This window comes from Aptenodytes patagonicus, chromosome 6 (genome assembly GCF_965638725.1).
Source record: "Aptenodytes patagonicus chromosome 6, bAptPat1.pri.cur, whole genome shotgun sequence".
Classification (NCBI taxonomy): Eukaryota; Metazoa; Chordata; class Aves; order Sphenisciformes; family Spheniscidae; genus Aptenodytes; species Aptenodytes patagonicus.
The window spans coordinates 48,068,066-48,085,798 of NC_134954.1; the positions used below are offsets into that span (position 1 = coordinate 48,068,066).

At 36.9% G+C, this 17,733-nt stretch overlaps 1 protein-coding gene across 8 annotated transcripts in view; it reads left to right on the top strand.

Moving 5' to 3' along the window:
* PDE1A (phosphodiesterase 1A) overlaps positions 1-17,733 on the top strand; it is a 187,769-nt gene that overhangs the window by 60,089 nt on the left and 109,947 nt on the right. Inside the window, exon 1 of one of the 8 annotated variants that reach the window (XM_076342480.1) lies at positions 785-1,212. The exons of the other annotated variants lie outside the window; for them this stretch is intronic. Coding sequence (XP_076198595.1) covers positions 1,160-1,212 — 53 coding nt within the window. The 5' untranslated portion in view covers positions 785-1,159. Of the gene's footprint in view, positions 1-784; positions 1,213-17,733 lie in introns of those variants that run through there. 8 annotated transcript variants of the gene reach the window in all.

Consider the following 17,733-nt stretch of genomic DNA (forward strand, 5'->3'; position numbering starts at 1 on the left):
AAGGGGGCACACGGTTCCAGGTTACTGTGCAGCCAGAGTGTACAGCTACACACATGGTGATGGCTTGCTGCTGGTTTACTGCTCCTCTGGCCAGGTTCCATGTTTCCCATCAAGCCCTGTGCCAGCACAGCTTTGTTATGGGCCCTTTGACGTGCCCGGGAAATGGCATCTCACCTGAACCACTCATGACTTCAGTTCACTGGGAAGCACGGTCAGCCGCTTCTGCTTTATAGCTTTCTTTACAGCTTGTGTTCGCTGTGGCTGAATTCTTCCTGATTTATGTCAGCGTGATGTCAGGGCAAGCTTTTCAGTTTGGATCTCTGTTGAAATCTTGCAAACAGTAACAGTTTGCTACTGTCACTATCTGAACTTGGTCATTTTTGTTTTCCTCACTCATGTAGTATCAGTTTGTTTTATGTAGTTATGGTCCTACCAGCTACAAACACCATATTCTGCTTCAGCCAACTCTAGGTTATTAGTTTATGAATGCTAAAAATTATGAGCAGCGCTTTAATTTGCATAGTTATATCCACACATCATCCAGAGTGAATAAAAGCCAGATTGTAAAATAATTACAATCTCTTGAAGTAGAGCCAGCCTCACAGACCAGATCCATCCGTCTTCATTAATTTGTATACAGTTCTTTTACCAGAGCAAACTTTCTGAAGGTACTCGCATGGGAATGCTGAAACAGCTGCACAACTTTTATTTTGAAGAAAAAAAAGTTTGGCCTCGGAACAGTGTGTTTTAAATAGAGAGAGAGAGAGAGTGACTCTGCATTTAATACTTTGACCAGCATGTGTAAGAAGTGCTCTCATGGCTGGAATAATCTAACAAATTTTTACCTGGGTGGCACTTGGCAAAGCTCCCCTTTTTTCTCGCAGAGTTGAAAGGAATCCAGTACAATTCCGTGCTTCGATCAACTTGACTCCAGTTTTGCACAGCCTGCCCGGTTTGGTAGTGCACAGCCGTGCCTGGCTTATGTGGCCTCTATGGCCCTTTTCTGCTCCACTGTCAGAAAGAGGGAGGGAGGCTTCCCCCAGCACCAAAATACCATTCTGTGTGCTCTCTGCAGCACAGTAGCTAAGAACAAGTTTCCCGATTACTCCCTGGTCTTTTTGGAGTTATTTGCTGGAAGAAGTCTTTTTCCCCACTTTAAATGGATGATTGTGTTACAATCAAGAAAAAGCATCTCCAAAGACCAATCTTTAGGTAAGTGATACTATTATTACTTTGAACTGAAAATGTTATGAACTTTACTCTCAACATCCTATTTGTTAACTTAAAGTTCATATGCAAACACACAAAAAATTGTTCCAAGAAAAGAGTTTAATATTGTGTAGCCTAGTAACATTTTAGATGATTTTCGTGCTCAGAATATATTTTATTCACTTGTACTGAGACTTTATAGAAGTTCTTTTTCTTCTCCTCTCTGTCATCTGCGTTCTTGAAAGTTTTGTGTGGGATTGTCTTTATTATGAAAGAGGAGCAGCATAGCTCTTGAAAACTTTTTTGTGTGTGTTTTGTTTTCCTACAGCTCTGCAGTTCCTCCGTGTATTCTGGAATTATAAACCTGTTTAAATGTGGAACATGGTTCTTGGTTGGTTTAGCTGATTATGTCTGGATGGCAGAATTTTAATACTTGAAATGATACACCTTTCAGAGTAAAGTAGCTTGCTTACTGGGATGTGCAGACAAGTGCTTAAAGTGTAACTAATCCGTAAGACTCTTCTGCTAGGAAAGGTTCAAGTTGAAAGAGTAATAAGTTGGAGTTTTTGTGAGGTGGTTCTTCACTCCTTCCTACATATGTTAGTTTGATCTATGAAACGTCTTTCTGATTTCTGATTATTTTATATTTTAAAGTGCATTATAAAATTATTTTTACAGATCAGGATTAGATCTAGTTAATTTGTGCTTTTTACCACAGGAAGCCCTTTGGCCAGTCTTAGCTCCAGACCGAGTGACCTTGAGTGGGAAATAATGTTTCTCAAACTACTATGAATAAGGATGCAGTGGCTGTAAGATTAAATAAACCTGTAATAGTTCACACTTCTGTTTGTGGCTGGTGATATCTTTAAAAAAACTCCTGTTCTTACAGGATGACATCAGTAGGAAGGATATTGTAACCAGAGTGTTGATATGACAAATAAATATAAAATTATGGATGGTCCCAGAGCAAATACAGGATTGTAATTTATTGGATGGCCACTACTAATGTCATATATTATAAGAATACAGTAACAGTTGGTATTGCAGCTCCGGAGTAAGTTCAGACAGGTAGTCATGCCCGGATTATGTACTACTAATGTTATATGTGGAGAAATCTTTCAATAGTGTTACAGTTACGGTGCAGAAGGAGTATCTGGACATTAAAAGGTTACTACGGGAGTGAAATGACTTAACTGTTAACCTTAAATTTGAATGTCCTGTGTGGATTTGCTATGCAATTTATATCGTAAATTAAATTAAACATTTTGCACTTTGTTTTAATAAAGTGGAGTTAAGAAGTTATTTCACAGAAAGCTTTTGACTGATGATTAAGAGACATTTTATATTTTCCTGAGTGATATCTTTTTATTGGAGCTAACAGTCTAGTTGAATATATTTCTGTTTAAACATCAATAATTATTTTTAAGGATCTATGATAATTATCCCATAAACTGTAACTTTAAAAAAGTAATTCTTTTAAACGCACATTCTTCACAGCCTTTTGGGGCCATTAGAATTGCAGGTGAATAAATACATATTTCCTGATGTGTTTAGGAATCTGCTATAGGAATCTGCTGTAGCTAGTGTAGTACTGGATAGTTTGCAAGAGCTTTCATAACGGATGTTTCCCTAAATTGTCTTGTGGGAGTGAACTTAACTCAATGAAATACAAGAAGTTTCAACATTTCTTACCGAAATCCATTCGTGCAAATCAGTTCTAAATACAGAACGGCAACTAACTACTGTTGGCATGCTTAATCCAGAGCAAGAAAACCCCTAATATGGAAAGCCCCCTAAAAGTCCATGGCTCTGCAGTGACTCTTCTGGCAAAAGATCTCTGTAATACTACAGTAAATGCTTAAGAAACATTTCCAAGGTCGAGACCAGCATAATATTTTAGGCAGCTCAAACAGAAAGACAATCTCCATATGCCATAAAGATTGTATCGTGTACAGTAAATACAGATGCTATCATAGTACATTAAAGAGCTGTTTTTTTTAATGTGTGTTCATTTTCCTTATGACTTTGGAAAATATTTCTCAGTGAAAAAGTGTTCTTATAAAGAAGTTGTGAAGATTTAGCCTCAGTCCTTTTAATCCTGTAATTTTCTCTCCATGTAGGTGAAATGGTTTTACTGGGCACAGACCTTACATTGAGGTAACTGAATCAGCACTCTAATCAGTTTTTCCCTCAAAAAGAAAAGAAAAGAGAAGAAAATATCAAATTACCTGAATTTTATATATATTTATATTTATCCATGTTTCACCTACAGCCAACACTAATTAAAGTTACTCTTAAAAACCAGGTCTTTCTTGGGAGCTATGTCAGAACTTAATAAGTACATGTGAATATCTTCCTACTTAGCAGAGTTACATTTACAGTGGATCTGTACTTTTACTTGAGTTGCCTTCTCAGTAATGTAAAAAACAGGTTGAGTATCTATTCTAAATAATCCCTTCAATATCGCCAATCTTCTACATAAGAATGGGATAGGTACTATGTTTCAAGATGGGAAACTCAATAATAAAAAGACATTTCTGACTCATTTTCAAATTTTTTTGTAAGTCCTGAATTCATGAAGAAGTAAATGTATTAAGATACTGGGAACGAAGTGTAACTTTTGATATTTGCTACCTAGTAGTGCTTGGAAATATCTAAAAAATTCATTCAGAAATATAACTGTGTGAAAAAGCCAAGCTTATGAATCACATTGAACTGATTACTAAAGCGCATCAATTTGGATAAAATTTTGTAATTGCATTGGAAACCGACTGCCAAATACTTTGAGATTCCCGTATTCCTTGATATCAAAAGAACAGTCTGCTATATACAAAGATATATTTCTACAGAACTTGTAGCTTGGATATTCACTGTCTATTTTAATGCTAACATAAATAACTGAGGACATTCCATATTTTTATTAAGAACAGTATTTTGAGCATGTTTGCTATAACTGGAGATGGTGAAATTAATTCAAACAATAAACAAATCAGCTTTCTCAAAGAAAGCAGTGGGAGCTTCATAGCTCTGACATTTAAAATTGGACTGAATAAAGCCATATAAAATATGCTTTAGGGAACAAATCCTTCCCTGCCAACTGCATAGATTAGATGACATAATAGGTGTTTTCGTTCTCAAATTTCTATGATTTCTATTAACCTAAGAATCTACACAGTCGTTAGTCAAAGCTTATACTGAAGCTAACATTTTCCTGCACTCTGCTTCAGTCTTCAGGGGGATGGGTTGTATGACTTTAGTCTTCCTGGTCTTGACTGTGAATGGAAGCAAAAGGATTAGAGTATCTCAAGAGAAGTTGTTCTTCTGGTGTCTCTGCCTTGGCAGGATCCAAGAAAGCCTGGAATTATTTCAAGAAACCCATGGTCTTTTGAGATTTGCAGATCAATGGCAGTTGGCTAATAGCAAAGAATTTGTCCTTGCTGTGTAATGTCTTTGATTTAAGACTCTTAATGTGTTTTAAAAATATTAATGTGTTAGCTGCAAAATAACTCTCTTTTCTGTTCTGCACATTTTCTGTGGTCTCATGCAATTTTGGATCAAGGGTTTTCCCTTAGAGCAGTAGGGACAGGAAGATAGGGCTCATGGTGCTGAAAGCAAGAGGAAGAACAAAGGTGAAAAACACTTGTTTTCCAGCTCTTCAGGGAGCTCTATTATTACCTTTTCTATGGTGTCTGCATATGAGAGAAGCTCCTTGTACTGTTGCTGTTCCAGTGTCTTTGTTCATTATATATATGAATGTTATATTAACTGCAATTAACTAGTCTGGATCTCTTTGTAACTTTGAATTCTCCTTTACTAAGAAAATGACCCAGTCCAATCCTTTGGTCTCTTGCTTCTAGCCCCTTAAAATACATATGGCTGATTAATTATTTTATTCTATACTAAACTCGGCTCCAAAAATCGGATGCTGATCCTCACTGTAATCCACTGGCAGAAACTATTCCAACATGATTTTTACACCACTACAGGGCACCTAGGTAATTATATACTGTATATACTGTACAGTATATTGTAAATGTTTACAAAGACCTGGTTTCCAGAAAATGTTTATACTGCTGTAATTTGTGGAATAAGAATAATCCATATCAATAACTTCTGGGTTTTTTTCACTTACATGCAGTGTAATAAAATATAGAAACAGCATGTTCTACGACTTCTGGATATTATAAGTTTTTGGCAGAGACTCTTTTCCTCTTGAAAAAATATACTAACAAGTATTTTGTAGCAAATAATAACCATCCGTGTAATGCCCTTACATGGCTTCTCTTTTCTTTCTTCTCTTTCTTTTTTTTTCTCTCCTGGATGCTCAAAATATTCAGAAGTTTTACCAAGTACAAGCAAATACATCCTCATACTACGCTAATGCGTTAGTTTTTTCCCTACTTGTGAGTTCTATTTTACTCTCTTCGTCCTGTGGCTTCAATATAGTATGTACTGAACAGATATATTTGTGTTTTGCATGGGTATAACTGGTGTTTGCACCTTTTCAATTAGTGTCTGTAGAAAAGGTACCAAATCAGAACAACATATGAAGAGGAAGCAACTTACTCAGTAAACAAGAAAGTAGGAGAGCCTAGAAAGTAGGAGACTTTATTTGCTTAGAAGCCGTAAAAAAAAGGATGCTTTCTCCCTTTATTTGTAGTGGCCTTCAGACGGGTCCAAATTATTATTATCTTTACACTGTGTGTAGGGGATAAGCAGGTGTATGGGAAACTTTGCCAGGTTTATGTTGAATTGTGCATTGCAATTATGATGAATGTGCATTATATATCATTATTGCTAGTGATAGCTTAATTGTAAATTAATGTAGCAATTAATTTAATGAGTGACAATTTATGCCTGTGGTGTAGGAGGAAAGTGGGCAGGGAAGAGAAGATGCAGTCATCCTTTGCTTCTTACTCTAAGGAAAGGCTGGAATGTAAAAACACAGCTCCACAAGACGACCCCGAAATCACAGTCTGTTTCTTGGTTGCCCCTTGCCCTAATGGCAAAGTTTGCTGCAACTTCTGCAAAGCTACATATAGTTCATAGCCATGGCCATCCTGTTGGTGATGTTGCTAAAGGTATTTTCTGCCTACCTGCTTGCTTCTACCTCTTCCTGTGTGGCTTTAATGGCTACACTGATGGGTAGATACCCAAAGATATTATATAGTTGTGTGCTGGCTTAAACTGTCAATAGTTTTTTAAAATGGCAGTACCTTAGAAGAGCTAACATAAATTACTAACATAAATTAGAATGAGAAAGAGGTTGGTGTAAAAAAGTAATAATAAAAAAATTGGGCTTTTGGAGGAGGATCGAGAGGACAGGAGCGTCTGCTCCTAGCATGATAAGAAGCTATGAAGAAAGAATTTGATTGAAGCAATAAGTGAAGACATCTTTAAGGAGTATCCAGAACGTTATGAAGGGGGTAAAAAGTTCTTAGAAATTCAGGCTAATGAATTACACTGCTTTTGAGAACGATGGCACTTCCAAAAGATGGCGGAAAGGAAGATAAAATGTAAAGCAGTACATCAAAAAATTTGGAGAGTAGGTGGCATCTTGTAAATTAAGAAAGCAGGAGAGGCAAAACAGTAGATTAAGAAGGGGGAAAGCATGGAGAATCCAATTTTCAGACAGATGATACACATTTATTCAATAAGTAGATTGAAAGGAGGCAGAACCAAGTACATTAGAAATGCAAAAGAAAAGGAGCAAATGTCTTACATTTGCTTTTGTAGCTTAAAGCTGTTCAGATACATTTGAACAGCTGTCCAAATGTTAGTATTCAACCCCTTAATCATACCAGAAGAAGGTGAATAAATACATTTTAGAAATTTCAGCAAGAAAAAAACCTGATTGAAATTAAATGAATTGGTAATGTGTTATAGCATAGCATGCTCTATAATATAGGTAGCTTGGCCATAACCAGATTGAGGCAGGAAATTAGAAGAATGTTTATAGCCATCCCAGTAACGGCATTCTAGATTGCTATTGAAGTGATGGGGGAAATCCTGACTGGTTTTAAGAACGGACTTGTGAAAAGGACCATTTGTTCTGGTACTTTCAACAGCTGAAAACAAAAGCTTTTGATGGATAAGAACTATCGCATTTTTTATATTTTTGTCTACTAAACTTTCTAACTTAAGACAGTTCATTAACGAGGGCATGCTTATTTATTTAAGTGAAAAGCATTTTGTTTTATATTGTTGTAAATCCAGTTTTGTTCTGCCCTGGGTCACATTCTCTAGGGAACGTACCATATAAAAACGAATATTGCCTACGTATCTCAAGCTTTTTCTTACAACTTCCCTTTACTTTGTTCCTACTTAATCAAGAACTGATTTCACACTAACTTTGATTGTAGACTTCTGAAGAGGAAATGTTAAGTGAGAATTGATGTGCATTCGGTGATTAACATTTTCACCTCTAAGGATTACTTCTAGTTGGAATTAAAGTGCCATTTGCGTGGTTTGGAAGGACATTCTCAAGAAAGTCAGATTATGCCTCAACCAGGATCAAAAGGAGGCAATTTTTCAGATAGTAGCAGAAAAGCAGCAGCAGATCAGGCATAGTTAGTTGCTTTTCAGAGGAGTTAAGAAGGGAGGAGTGGAACTTCTCCTATTATCCCTGAAGAAATAGGAGTGATGAGCAGTGACTGTACAGCTGTCACCTGGCTTTGTGGCAGTACTCCTTCAAGAGGAGAAAGCAATGAAGAAGGTACAAGAGAAAGTTCAAAAGAAGACAGTGAATTTTTTGCACATCCTAGAAAATAGGGAGGACAATAAGCAGCAAAGAAATTGAATTCAGTTGAGATCTGAGGCTGAATTAATGTTTTCCCTGGTGGGAAAAATTTTTTTTCTCCTATTTTCCTGTGAAAAATCAGGAGTGAAAATATAATTCATTCTGGAGTGGAATTAACTTATTCTGGAGTCAGATTGAAGTAAATTGTATGTGCAAGTATTTGGGGTTCTGGCATTGTGAAACATTGTATTGGAAATATGTTTCCTCAGACCTAATAGCCATAATAAAACCCTGTTATGCTGCGTTCTTCACTTTTTTGAGACAACGCCAATAAGTGAAGAAGAAACACTGTAAATAGATATGGTGAAAAGAAAAGCACTGGCCCACCGCACAGATGAGCAGTGTTTTATATTTTCAAACTGGTAGGAAAAGGAACTGTAGCAAAAGGTAAGAGTCACTCATTTCACAGACCTTGCAGCCTTCAGTTTGGTCAGAGAGATTTATTTTTACTCCTCCCTTGCATCATCCTTTTCTGGAAAGTCATAGGTTTAAATCACCTGGTAAGAATACTCATTTCTGCTTTCCCAAAGCATTAATTCCGGCAGTTCCCACAGAGTACATGGCACCTGTCTTGTCTCAGGTTAGCATGCTTCCTACTTGTGTAAGAAAGCCCATGATGAAAACTGTAGCTTGTCCAGTGCAGCGGCTCCATCAAGAAAACTTAAGGAGTTAGCAAAGGAAATATGCCCCGTCTTGCATGTTTAAGTAACAGCCAGGTTTTACATGTTGTAAATGCAGAATTTTTAATTTGTTTCTGTGGTGATGAGAAGGATGCATTGGAGCATGGCTTAGCACCTGGCTGGGGTCAGGGACTGGCATGAAGGGAGGTCTCTTGTCTCCATATCTGGGGGTGGGAATTAGTGGAGGAGGGAGGGGAGGCCGACTCCTGCCAGAAGCAGCAGCAAAGAGGGGAAGTGAACTTCCTTTATACAGTTTTTAAACAGCTGTTTCTATCAAACCAGGCTGAATATCTTCCAGCATAATCCTGGCTAGATCACAGGGATGTCGGGGCCTTTGGTTTAAAAACCAGACTAGGGTGACTCTCTGGGTTTCTAATTTGCCTGTGTGCACATAAATGCACTCGAAGCAAAAGAAATCCTGATTTGCCCATGTAGCGGAACCATGTATGTTGGGGTTGTTCACAGTGTTGAGATGCTCATTAGCATTTGTTCATCAATCTGCTTGGAAATTATCCTCACTAAATAGGAGAATGAGAACAGGGTATCTCAGGAAGACATGACATTTAAAATATTTTTCATTTTTTCCCTGTCATAGACTTAATATTTCGGTGTATTCTGTGTTTATAATATTTTGGCTTGCCCTTAAGGACCTATTGGATAATGTCATTAAAAATTGATTTCCAAACCAGGACAGAAGAGTAAAGAACAATCCAGGCCAATATTCTGTTTATTACTGGATATTACAGGAATCTTGACTTCTGAAATGTTTAATTTTCCATTAAACAAGCTTACACTTGCAAGCATTCATTTTAATTCTTCAAAATTTCTGTACCTAATGTACATGAAAAGGCAGATAATAGAAAAAAATGACAGAAACTGTCTACCCACCTAAGAATGATAACTATATTGATTTACTTTTTAAATGAATCTGAAGGTGAAAACAGGATTTGGCAAGGCATTAAAAAGGGTTTATATTTTAAATATTTCTAACTTTTTGACATGACTGTGACACCTATGAAGCAATAATGACAAAGTCATGAAGAAAATTAACAAAGCCAAAAGAGGGACTGGGGAACAGTTTACATAAAGCTTTAGAACTGTTATCCCAAAGTATTTTCTGAATTCTGCTCTCGAGCATGATTTTAAAGTTGTTTTAAAAAGGTGAATTTTGATGTCCTTCATAGACAACTGCACAGACTGCATTGGCATAAACCTGTGGTTTTCTGAGCTCAGCTGCTGGTGTGCAAAAATGGACTTACTGGTATGTTCTCTGATAAGAACTTAGTTGGCCGTTGCAACGCTACATTTAAAATGATACCACTTGCTTTAATGTTCTTTTCTGGAAATCTAGTTTTATTCAGAGTTTGGAAACCTGAAATTCAGCGGGAAAGAGGGGAGAATACAAAGGACTTGAAAGCTTCATGCATAATACAGGATCATCTAGAAATACTAAATTGACTAATACAAGCGGTTCAGTTATGTTAGCCTTAATTAATGTTAACTCATATACATAAACTTGTACATAGCCTTAAATAAAACTCTGTCTTCATTTATATATTGTGATCTCAGTGTACAATTAGCCTGCTCAATGTAAAACTAACCAGAAAAATGTAGAATTTCTTCTGGTATCAAACATAACTCATTTTCAGCTTCCCTATGTGTCTCTGCAAGGCATTATGTCGTGTTGTGGAGACATAACAAAATTTTTATTTTTAACAAGAAGCGTGCATGGAAATGTAGAAAAAGAAGTATTTTCCATTACTTCATCTCTAAGTTTTGAAATTATTACTATAATACTAGGAGACGTAAGTCAGGAATGTTGGTTAATTACAAAAAGAGCAAGCAAAGAAATTGTAAATCATGGAAATATGATTTATTGATCAAATATTTGTAAAAATTATATCCATCGTGAAATACTATAATAGGTGCTTTCTGAGCATGGATATTTGTAGATCATTGTACTATTATGAAAAAGCCTGCCCTCAGTTTATTAATCTTGAAGATTATGCTTTACCATAATAAGAATAAATCCAACATTGTCTATTCCCACTTTTTGTACTATGTCACCATTTAGTAGGCTCAGTCCAGCGTGAGAGCCTTTTATGCTAAGTGGTGTACTGATAGAGACTGTCAGTGCGTTTTCATGATAGATTCACAAAAAGTTAAACATGTTAGAAATCTCATCAAAAGGAGAAGATAATTCATGGGGATGGCTGTGGATGGATGTTCAGTGAGTTAAGGAGAGGGAAAGCCAGGCATTTCGTTGATGCTGGAGGTGGAGATCAGTTCATAGTAAGAGCAGAGGAGGAGTCAAGCTTTGCTGTTTTTAAAGGGACAAGGTCACTGCATACTGGTAGTGGGAAGGGAAGAGACCTGGGTTTTGGGAAAGGTTGAAGAAAGAGCTGGTGATTGTGAGTGGGAAAGGACATAGGAAAGGAGACCAATGGGAGGATCAGGCATGGTGTAGGCAGGTGAAGCTATGTTTACATTGTAAATTAAGTCTGAAAAATCTTGTTCCCTTACCTCCACACACCTTGCAATGGAGATGGGGTTTCTTCAGCACTGTGTGTGCCCGTTGCTGCTCCGGGAGCCACTGAGGCACCCCACAAGCTCATGCCAACGCAGGTCTTGCGATGACTGCATGGTGAATTCTGGCAGTGTCAAACCAGGTTTTGAGTGTTGCTGTTTCCACTCCAAGGTCTCTGCTGCTGCTCCAAATTTCTGTGCTTCCTCTATACTTTTTTTTCGAGCCGACTCCTTTGTTTCAGAAGTCTCTTCATAATTCCCCGGTTAATGTTTAATGTGGCTGATGGTCATCTTCCTCTTTAACATAAACAGTTTTGGGAAATCACCCTTTCAGAGAGTTTTGTGTATCCCATCCACACACACTATTTACACTCATGCTTCTATTTTAACAGCTGATATTATCTGGCCCTTTTGCTGTAGATGGACCCTGCAGACCCCCCCACAGATGCAGATGAAGAATCAGGATTTTAAATATAGGATGTCAGCACCAAAATTGAACTTGTTGATGATTGGGATGAATATGTAAATATATAAAACAATGCAAAATGCACTGGCTTTAGTGGCAGAGGAAGACTGAGAAGTTGAATAGGAGTTTGTGGAATTGAGAAAGGGAGGATGATGAGAAACTTCACAGAGATGATGTGAAGCAAAAAAAAAAAAAAAAGAAGAGAAAAATGGATAATAAAGAAGTTAAAGCAAAATTAAAAGAGGAAGAGAATGAGTAACAGAATATAATGAGTAATGAGGAAATGTAAAGATAAGCAGGTGGTGAGCTGACAAAGAAATTAATGAGAATATGGTTATTTGCAGTTTTACACGCTTACTCATGCCTTAATACACTAAAACATAAATTGTGTTAATTACTCCATGTTATCTGTAGGTAGACTACAGGTAGTGACACTGGTGAAATATATTGAATATTTAATGTCGGCCTGATGGTCTGTTTGGGACACTGCTGGTGTGCTGTTTTGTACTATTCCCAGGCAAACTTTTCCAAGGTTAATGATGAATTCAAGAGACATTACAAGATCAGTTGTTGAGTCATTTTCCAACTGGCATGAGTGAGCTTTGTAATGTTTCTCGTTGTTACGTCTGACTCCTTAAGGTACTTTAAGGGATCTGAAAAATCCACTCAGGAAGCAGATCCTGGTGAGGGTTTTTTTTTGTTTGTTTGCAAAAATCAAGTAAAGCAATTTCCTGATCACCAGAAATGTTGACATACAGCTTTCCTCCAGGCCTGCATCTAGTATTTGAAACATTGCCTGACACAGAGAAATTAAGTCTGCTTTATTGTTCTGTAGTGCCATTCTGATTGTTGGAGCTCAAAGGTTTTCAGTCCATGTTCAGACCTTGAATGCTGCTCTTGCCATGTCGTGGTGGTTGTTATAGACTTTATGGGTAAATATTTGTATTTTTTGAGGAAATTAGTTTGGTCTCCTGGTGGCATCAACTGAGAAGCATTTTGTGCTGAGCTGATCTTTCTTAAATTATTAATCCCTTAACTTCAGAAAACCCAGTCTTCAGCAATAGAATAACAGGTCCTATTAACCTGTCATTTGAAAACTAATCATGTATTTTCTTGTGGCTTTGGATAGACAGGGACTGGAACTTTTGTTTTATGTAAAACAGGTAAAATGCATTGGTGTAAAACTAATATATTGCAGTAACCTCTGTTGATAATGGACAATTACAAGGAATTGTTTAAACATTGTTGTAAACCAAATTAATAGCTTCCTAATGCTGGAGAAAGGATTTCAGCGCTATAACATGCTTCATAAAAATTAAAATAAAATTAATATTATACCTGAATAACTGGGATGTTTCTTCTAAATAATTAACAGTATTTTCTTGTTGTTTTGAACAAAAACAAATTACTGAGTCCCTGTAAAAATGCTTATAGATTTTAAACAATTTTCAGCAAGACTGATCTTGCCAGAATGATTGCCCCTTCAGGGCCCAAATTAAAATGTACTGTTGTGTTACCAGGTCTCCCCTTTTACATTCCGTCCTCTTGGAATGTAAAAAACAGCTTTAATGACTCTATTACCTGATGTAAAACCAGACTACATAAAGGTTTTCTCAGGAATCCCAAAGTCTATGTCTTAGCCCAGGCTGAGCTCCATTCGGCTACTGACTGCTTCCATGACCTGACTTAGCTTCTTTGCATGTTCTCCCAATATCTGTACGCTACAATGAGATATGCTGTAAATACATGCCCAGTTTGAAAAGTTTGTTTCCTGAGCGTATGGAGGAATAGTTTGTCATCAACTTCTTAATAAGTTTTTCCATGTGTACCTCTCTGGCTTTCAGTCTTATCTTTGCTTGAGAAAACTAATCCAGTTGTTCAATATTTCCCTTCAGGTGGTGTTTCCTAAATTTCTGGAGTTTATTATTGTTTTCCTTTCAGTCTGTGGTATGTCTACAGCTTTCTTCAAACTGCAGTTCCTCTAAATGGACAGATTATTCCAGGAACAAGTTATTTAGGGTTTAGTTGATGGAAAAATGGTATGTCCTATTGTACACACAACTCTCTCTTATATCGCCTCACCAAGACTTGCTTTTTTATGTTATCATCCATTCTTACTCATGTTATCATTCTCAATATATTTTCCAGATTGTTTTCTGCATTGCTGCTGCCTCATCTATTGTCTCCATCTCCTTTCTGTAACATTTTTCAATTGTCTATATTAAATGTTATTTTGTGTAATGAGAAGCATTTCTCCAAATGAAATTTTTACCTAACCTCCTAGGTACTTGCAACTTTACCCATTCTGTTGACTTTCACAAGCTCTTATCACTGAGCTTTATTTCTTCATCCAAGAGAATATGCAATAGATCTGAGCTGGTATCTTATGATACCCAGCTTGAAATGTGCTCCTCCTTTGGCAGTGAACCATTGCTAATTATTTATTCAACCAGACATATCCTCATCTTGGGTAATTTCATCAAAGTTATATTTCCTTACTTTCTTTATGAGAATGTCTCAGGACAGCAGGAAGGACTTTATTAAAGTCAATATATTACATAAGCACTTCTTCCTTACACACTAGACCAGTTAGTCTAGCAAAGAAGAAAATTAAAGAGGTTTGACATGATTTGCTTTGGGCAAATTAATTTTGGCTGTATTTTATTACTTTTTTAACATGTATGCTCTTATAAATGGATTTATTAACTATGAGATTTGTTTCTTTCTGTGAAACTCAGTTAAATGGACAGATATATTTCCCAGGTTCTTCTTTACCTCCCCAAAGACAGGTACTATGTGCTTTTCCTCAGCCCACTAATACCCCCTCCCTATTAGTTTGTGAAGCTATAACTAATGACTGAGAGCAAGATTCAGCTAGTTTCTTAAGTATGTAACAGTGAATTTCATCAGGCTTTGGCTATGTGAATCCCTGTTAGTTTAATTCATTTTATACCTCAGCCTTTCTGATTTCATTGCTATTCATACTGTATTTCTTCTGTTCCTTCCTTTTTCCTTCCTTTTCCTATAACTGTGACCTCCAAAGATTTCATCATTTTAAGCGAAATCTGTTTGCTCTTTCCTATCATAGCATATTTCTATTATTGTGCATAAAACTGAAATAATGGCTCATGATCCCTCTCCTTCTGTAAATATCTCTGCTTCTTGAAACAATTAATTGCCCCCAACTCCTTCCTATATACTTTGTGCTCTCTAACATATTATTTTACCAAAAAACCCTCAGGGCTCTTGTCTCATTATCTTTATGTGCTTTTGGAAATTTCTGTTCTTCCTTATCTTGGTAATTTCCTGTAAATTTGCTTCATTATTTGATCCCTGTAGTAGTCGTTTAATAAAGCTACTTCTTCCCAAAGGCCCTATATCTTTCCAGCCTATTTACTTGACACCATTTGTCTACATATTTATTTCTCATATTCATTTATCTCTTTTGCATCTTTAGCTTCAGCTGGAAGTACGAGTTAGAATGCTTGCTGTGCCGCTGATTGCTTCACTGCTCTGACGATTGTGTCTGGCAGTGCCATCAGTGACCACGGATGAACAGCAGCAAGCAGAGAACTGATGACGTGCCTCAGGCAGGAGAACTGTTTTTGACCACTATCTTGCACTGACTCCTCCTAGCAGAAGTGAGGTGTGAATTCTCTCACGAGCAGGAATCACTTCTCTTAATAGGAGATTTGGGATCTTGGTGGATAGAGGACTTGCACTGAAGGTAGAACACTGTCTGACATGTAAGTAGGCAGTGGCCAGTCTTATGCAGCTGCTGATGTAACTGCAGCCTTCACTAGTTAGCTAATTTCCTCAATCCTGCACAAGTCTGTGTTCATCTTGTTGATTAAGTCCTTCGTTCCAGGAAGTTTCACACTCAAACCCTGCCCTCCTGCTGCTCTCCTGAGCTATGGAGGGACTTCCTTGGCAGACATCTCTCAGACTGTGTGGTGCTTCTGCCCAGCTTGCTTTGGCAGGAATGCAGAGTCTGGTTATTAGCACGAGGGTGGATGTTCCCAATGTCAAGATCACTTTGTGGGCCAAGACTTACCAGATGCAGACTGAAGAGGAGATACTGGTGTTGACATCATTTTGCTTTCCGCCCACTCTGGTTCTTCTCTGTAGCATCTGAAATAGCGATGGAAAGACCTGCCTCTGTGACTATTATCAATAGGTGAGTTTAGCAGGCAAACTCAGTTTGTCTCCCAACTTCATTAGAGTACTTCTACACAGCCAGATTAGTATGTCATCAAGACCATAGTAACACCTTACCATACCTTATAGCACACACTACAAACTAGTATGTGTTAAAGCTCGTCTAACAGGCGGAGAAACTAGATCAGGGCTGCAGGACTGAGTATAAGCAGGAAGGGAGAATCAGGGCTCTAGTCAAAAGACTGGGAAGACTACATGGTCATTACTGTGTTTTAGCTGTTAGGAATCAGCTCCCAGAGGAAGCCCAGTAGCAGCAACTTCTTCTTCGTTCTAGTGGAGTCAAAGAAATTAGTTTAAATAATTGCTGAAGGAGGTTGAAATTAATCTGTTTGTCTTGGCACTGAAAGAACTGCTCGCATGGGCAATAGAGCCATGAGTTACCACCTCTCATTTAAACATGGAATGTGACTCCAACTCAGCTTAGCATGGGCTAGCACACCAAATGCAAATTTATATCTGTTGTGCTGGTAAAAAAGCTGTGAACAAATTCAGGGATGAATGCAAAATGTATTAACCATGCTGAAGACTCTCTAGAGAAGCATCCAGTTTAGTTTCTCTTACGAAATTAAGTGAAATCCAAAACAGTAAACAAACAGCATGGATTACATACATTACAAATTCTTCATGTTTAAATGTTTAAAAGCACACCTGATGTTCAAGTGTTCATTTAAAATAAGAGGGTTTTTTTTTTGTATAATAAACTCTCCTTATTTTGTACAGTGAATATTCACAGAATAAAGAGTGACTGGATGAATTGGATTGCTGTCATCACTGTCCCAAGATGTTGTATAGATCCTGAACAGATCCATTAATGTGGTATTTTTTAGGCTGCAGCACAGATGTTTGAAACTTCCATGTAAAGCGCTCTTCTGAGATTGCTGAGTATGCATTTATAGAAACGTGCAAACTGGTTTGGTAAAAGGGATTGATTTCATTATATCCATATTTTTTCCTGATTATCCTTTGATGGTGTTTCTTTACTAAGTAAAGATGTGGTCCTGCAAATAATTGTGCCCATGGGTAGTCATTATAATGAAATCAATGAAACTGCACATAAGAAAACACTGTACTTGACAGTTAGGGTTTCACAGTATTAGTCTGTAAAAGGTAAACAATCTATCCAACACTGATTTGGATTGAACACAGAGTTATTTTTAATTCCATTCTTCTACTAATTAACAGTAAAACATTAAGACTTCTGCAGTACACGGAGTGATGTTCAAATTACTTTTACATAAAAAGGATCATATTTGTAAGAATTTAGAATGTAAAGCAACCTGGACATAATTGTAAATTTTTCTTTTTATGGGAATGTAGTCAAAAGTTTGAGTAAAGAAGGGTATACAAAACTTTTGTTGATTCAGTTCTCAAGATAGTATTTCTTTAATGTTAATATTTTAATTTTAAAGCTCTATCATGTAACTTTACAGAAGCTTTAGTGCAACTGCTGAGTCAGATGCTACATATCTCTCAAGATTGGTGCCACTCAGTGTGAAGACCAATTGAGAAATAGTCTGTACACTGTTGTTAAAGTTATCTTTATCATTTACATGGTACAGATATATAATATCAGATGATATATTGCAGAAAGAAACCAAATATTACAATTTCAAAGTATGCAGGAAATTTAAAAACTAGAAAATGGCTTTAGAGATTGTTTATTGCTCCAAGAGCAAGAATCAATTATTTCAGATCCTCTTTTATATAGAAATTTGCAACTGAACAAAGCAGGCAAATGACAATTAGAAATGGTTTAATGATCACATATTAATTGCTTTATTATTTCTAAATAAATACTGGTTTGTTTTAATTTATGCATTAATGGGTTTTACAAA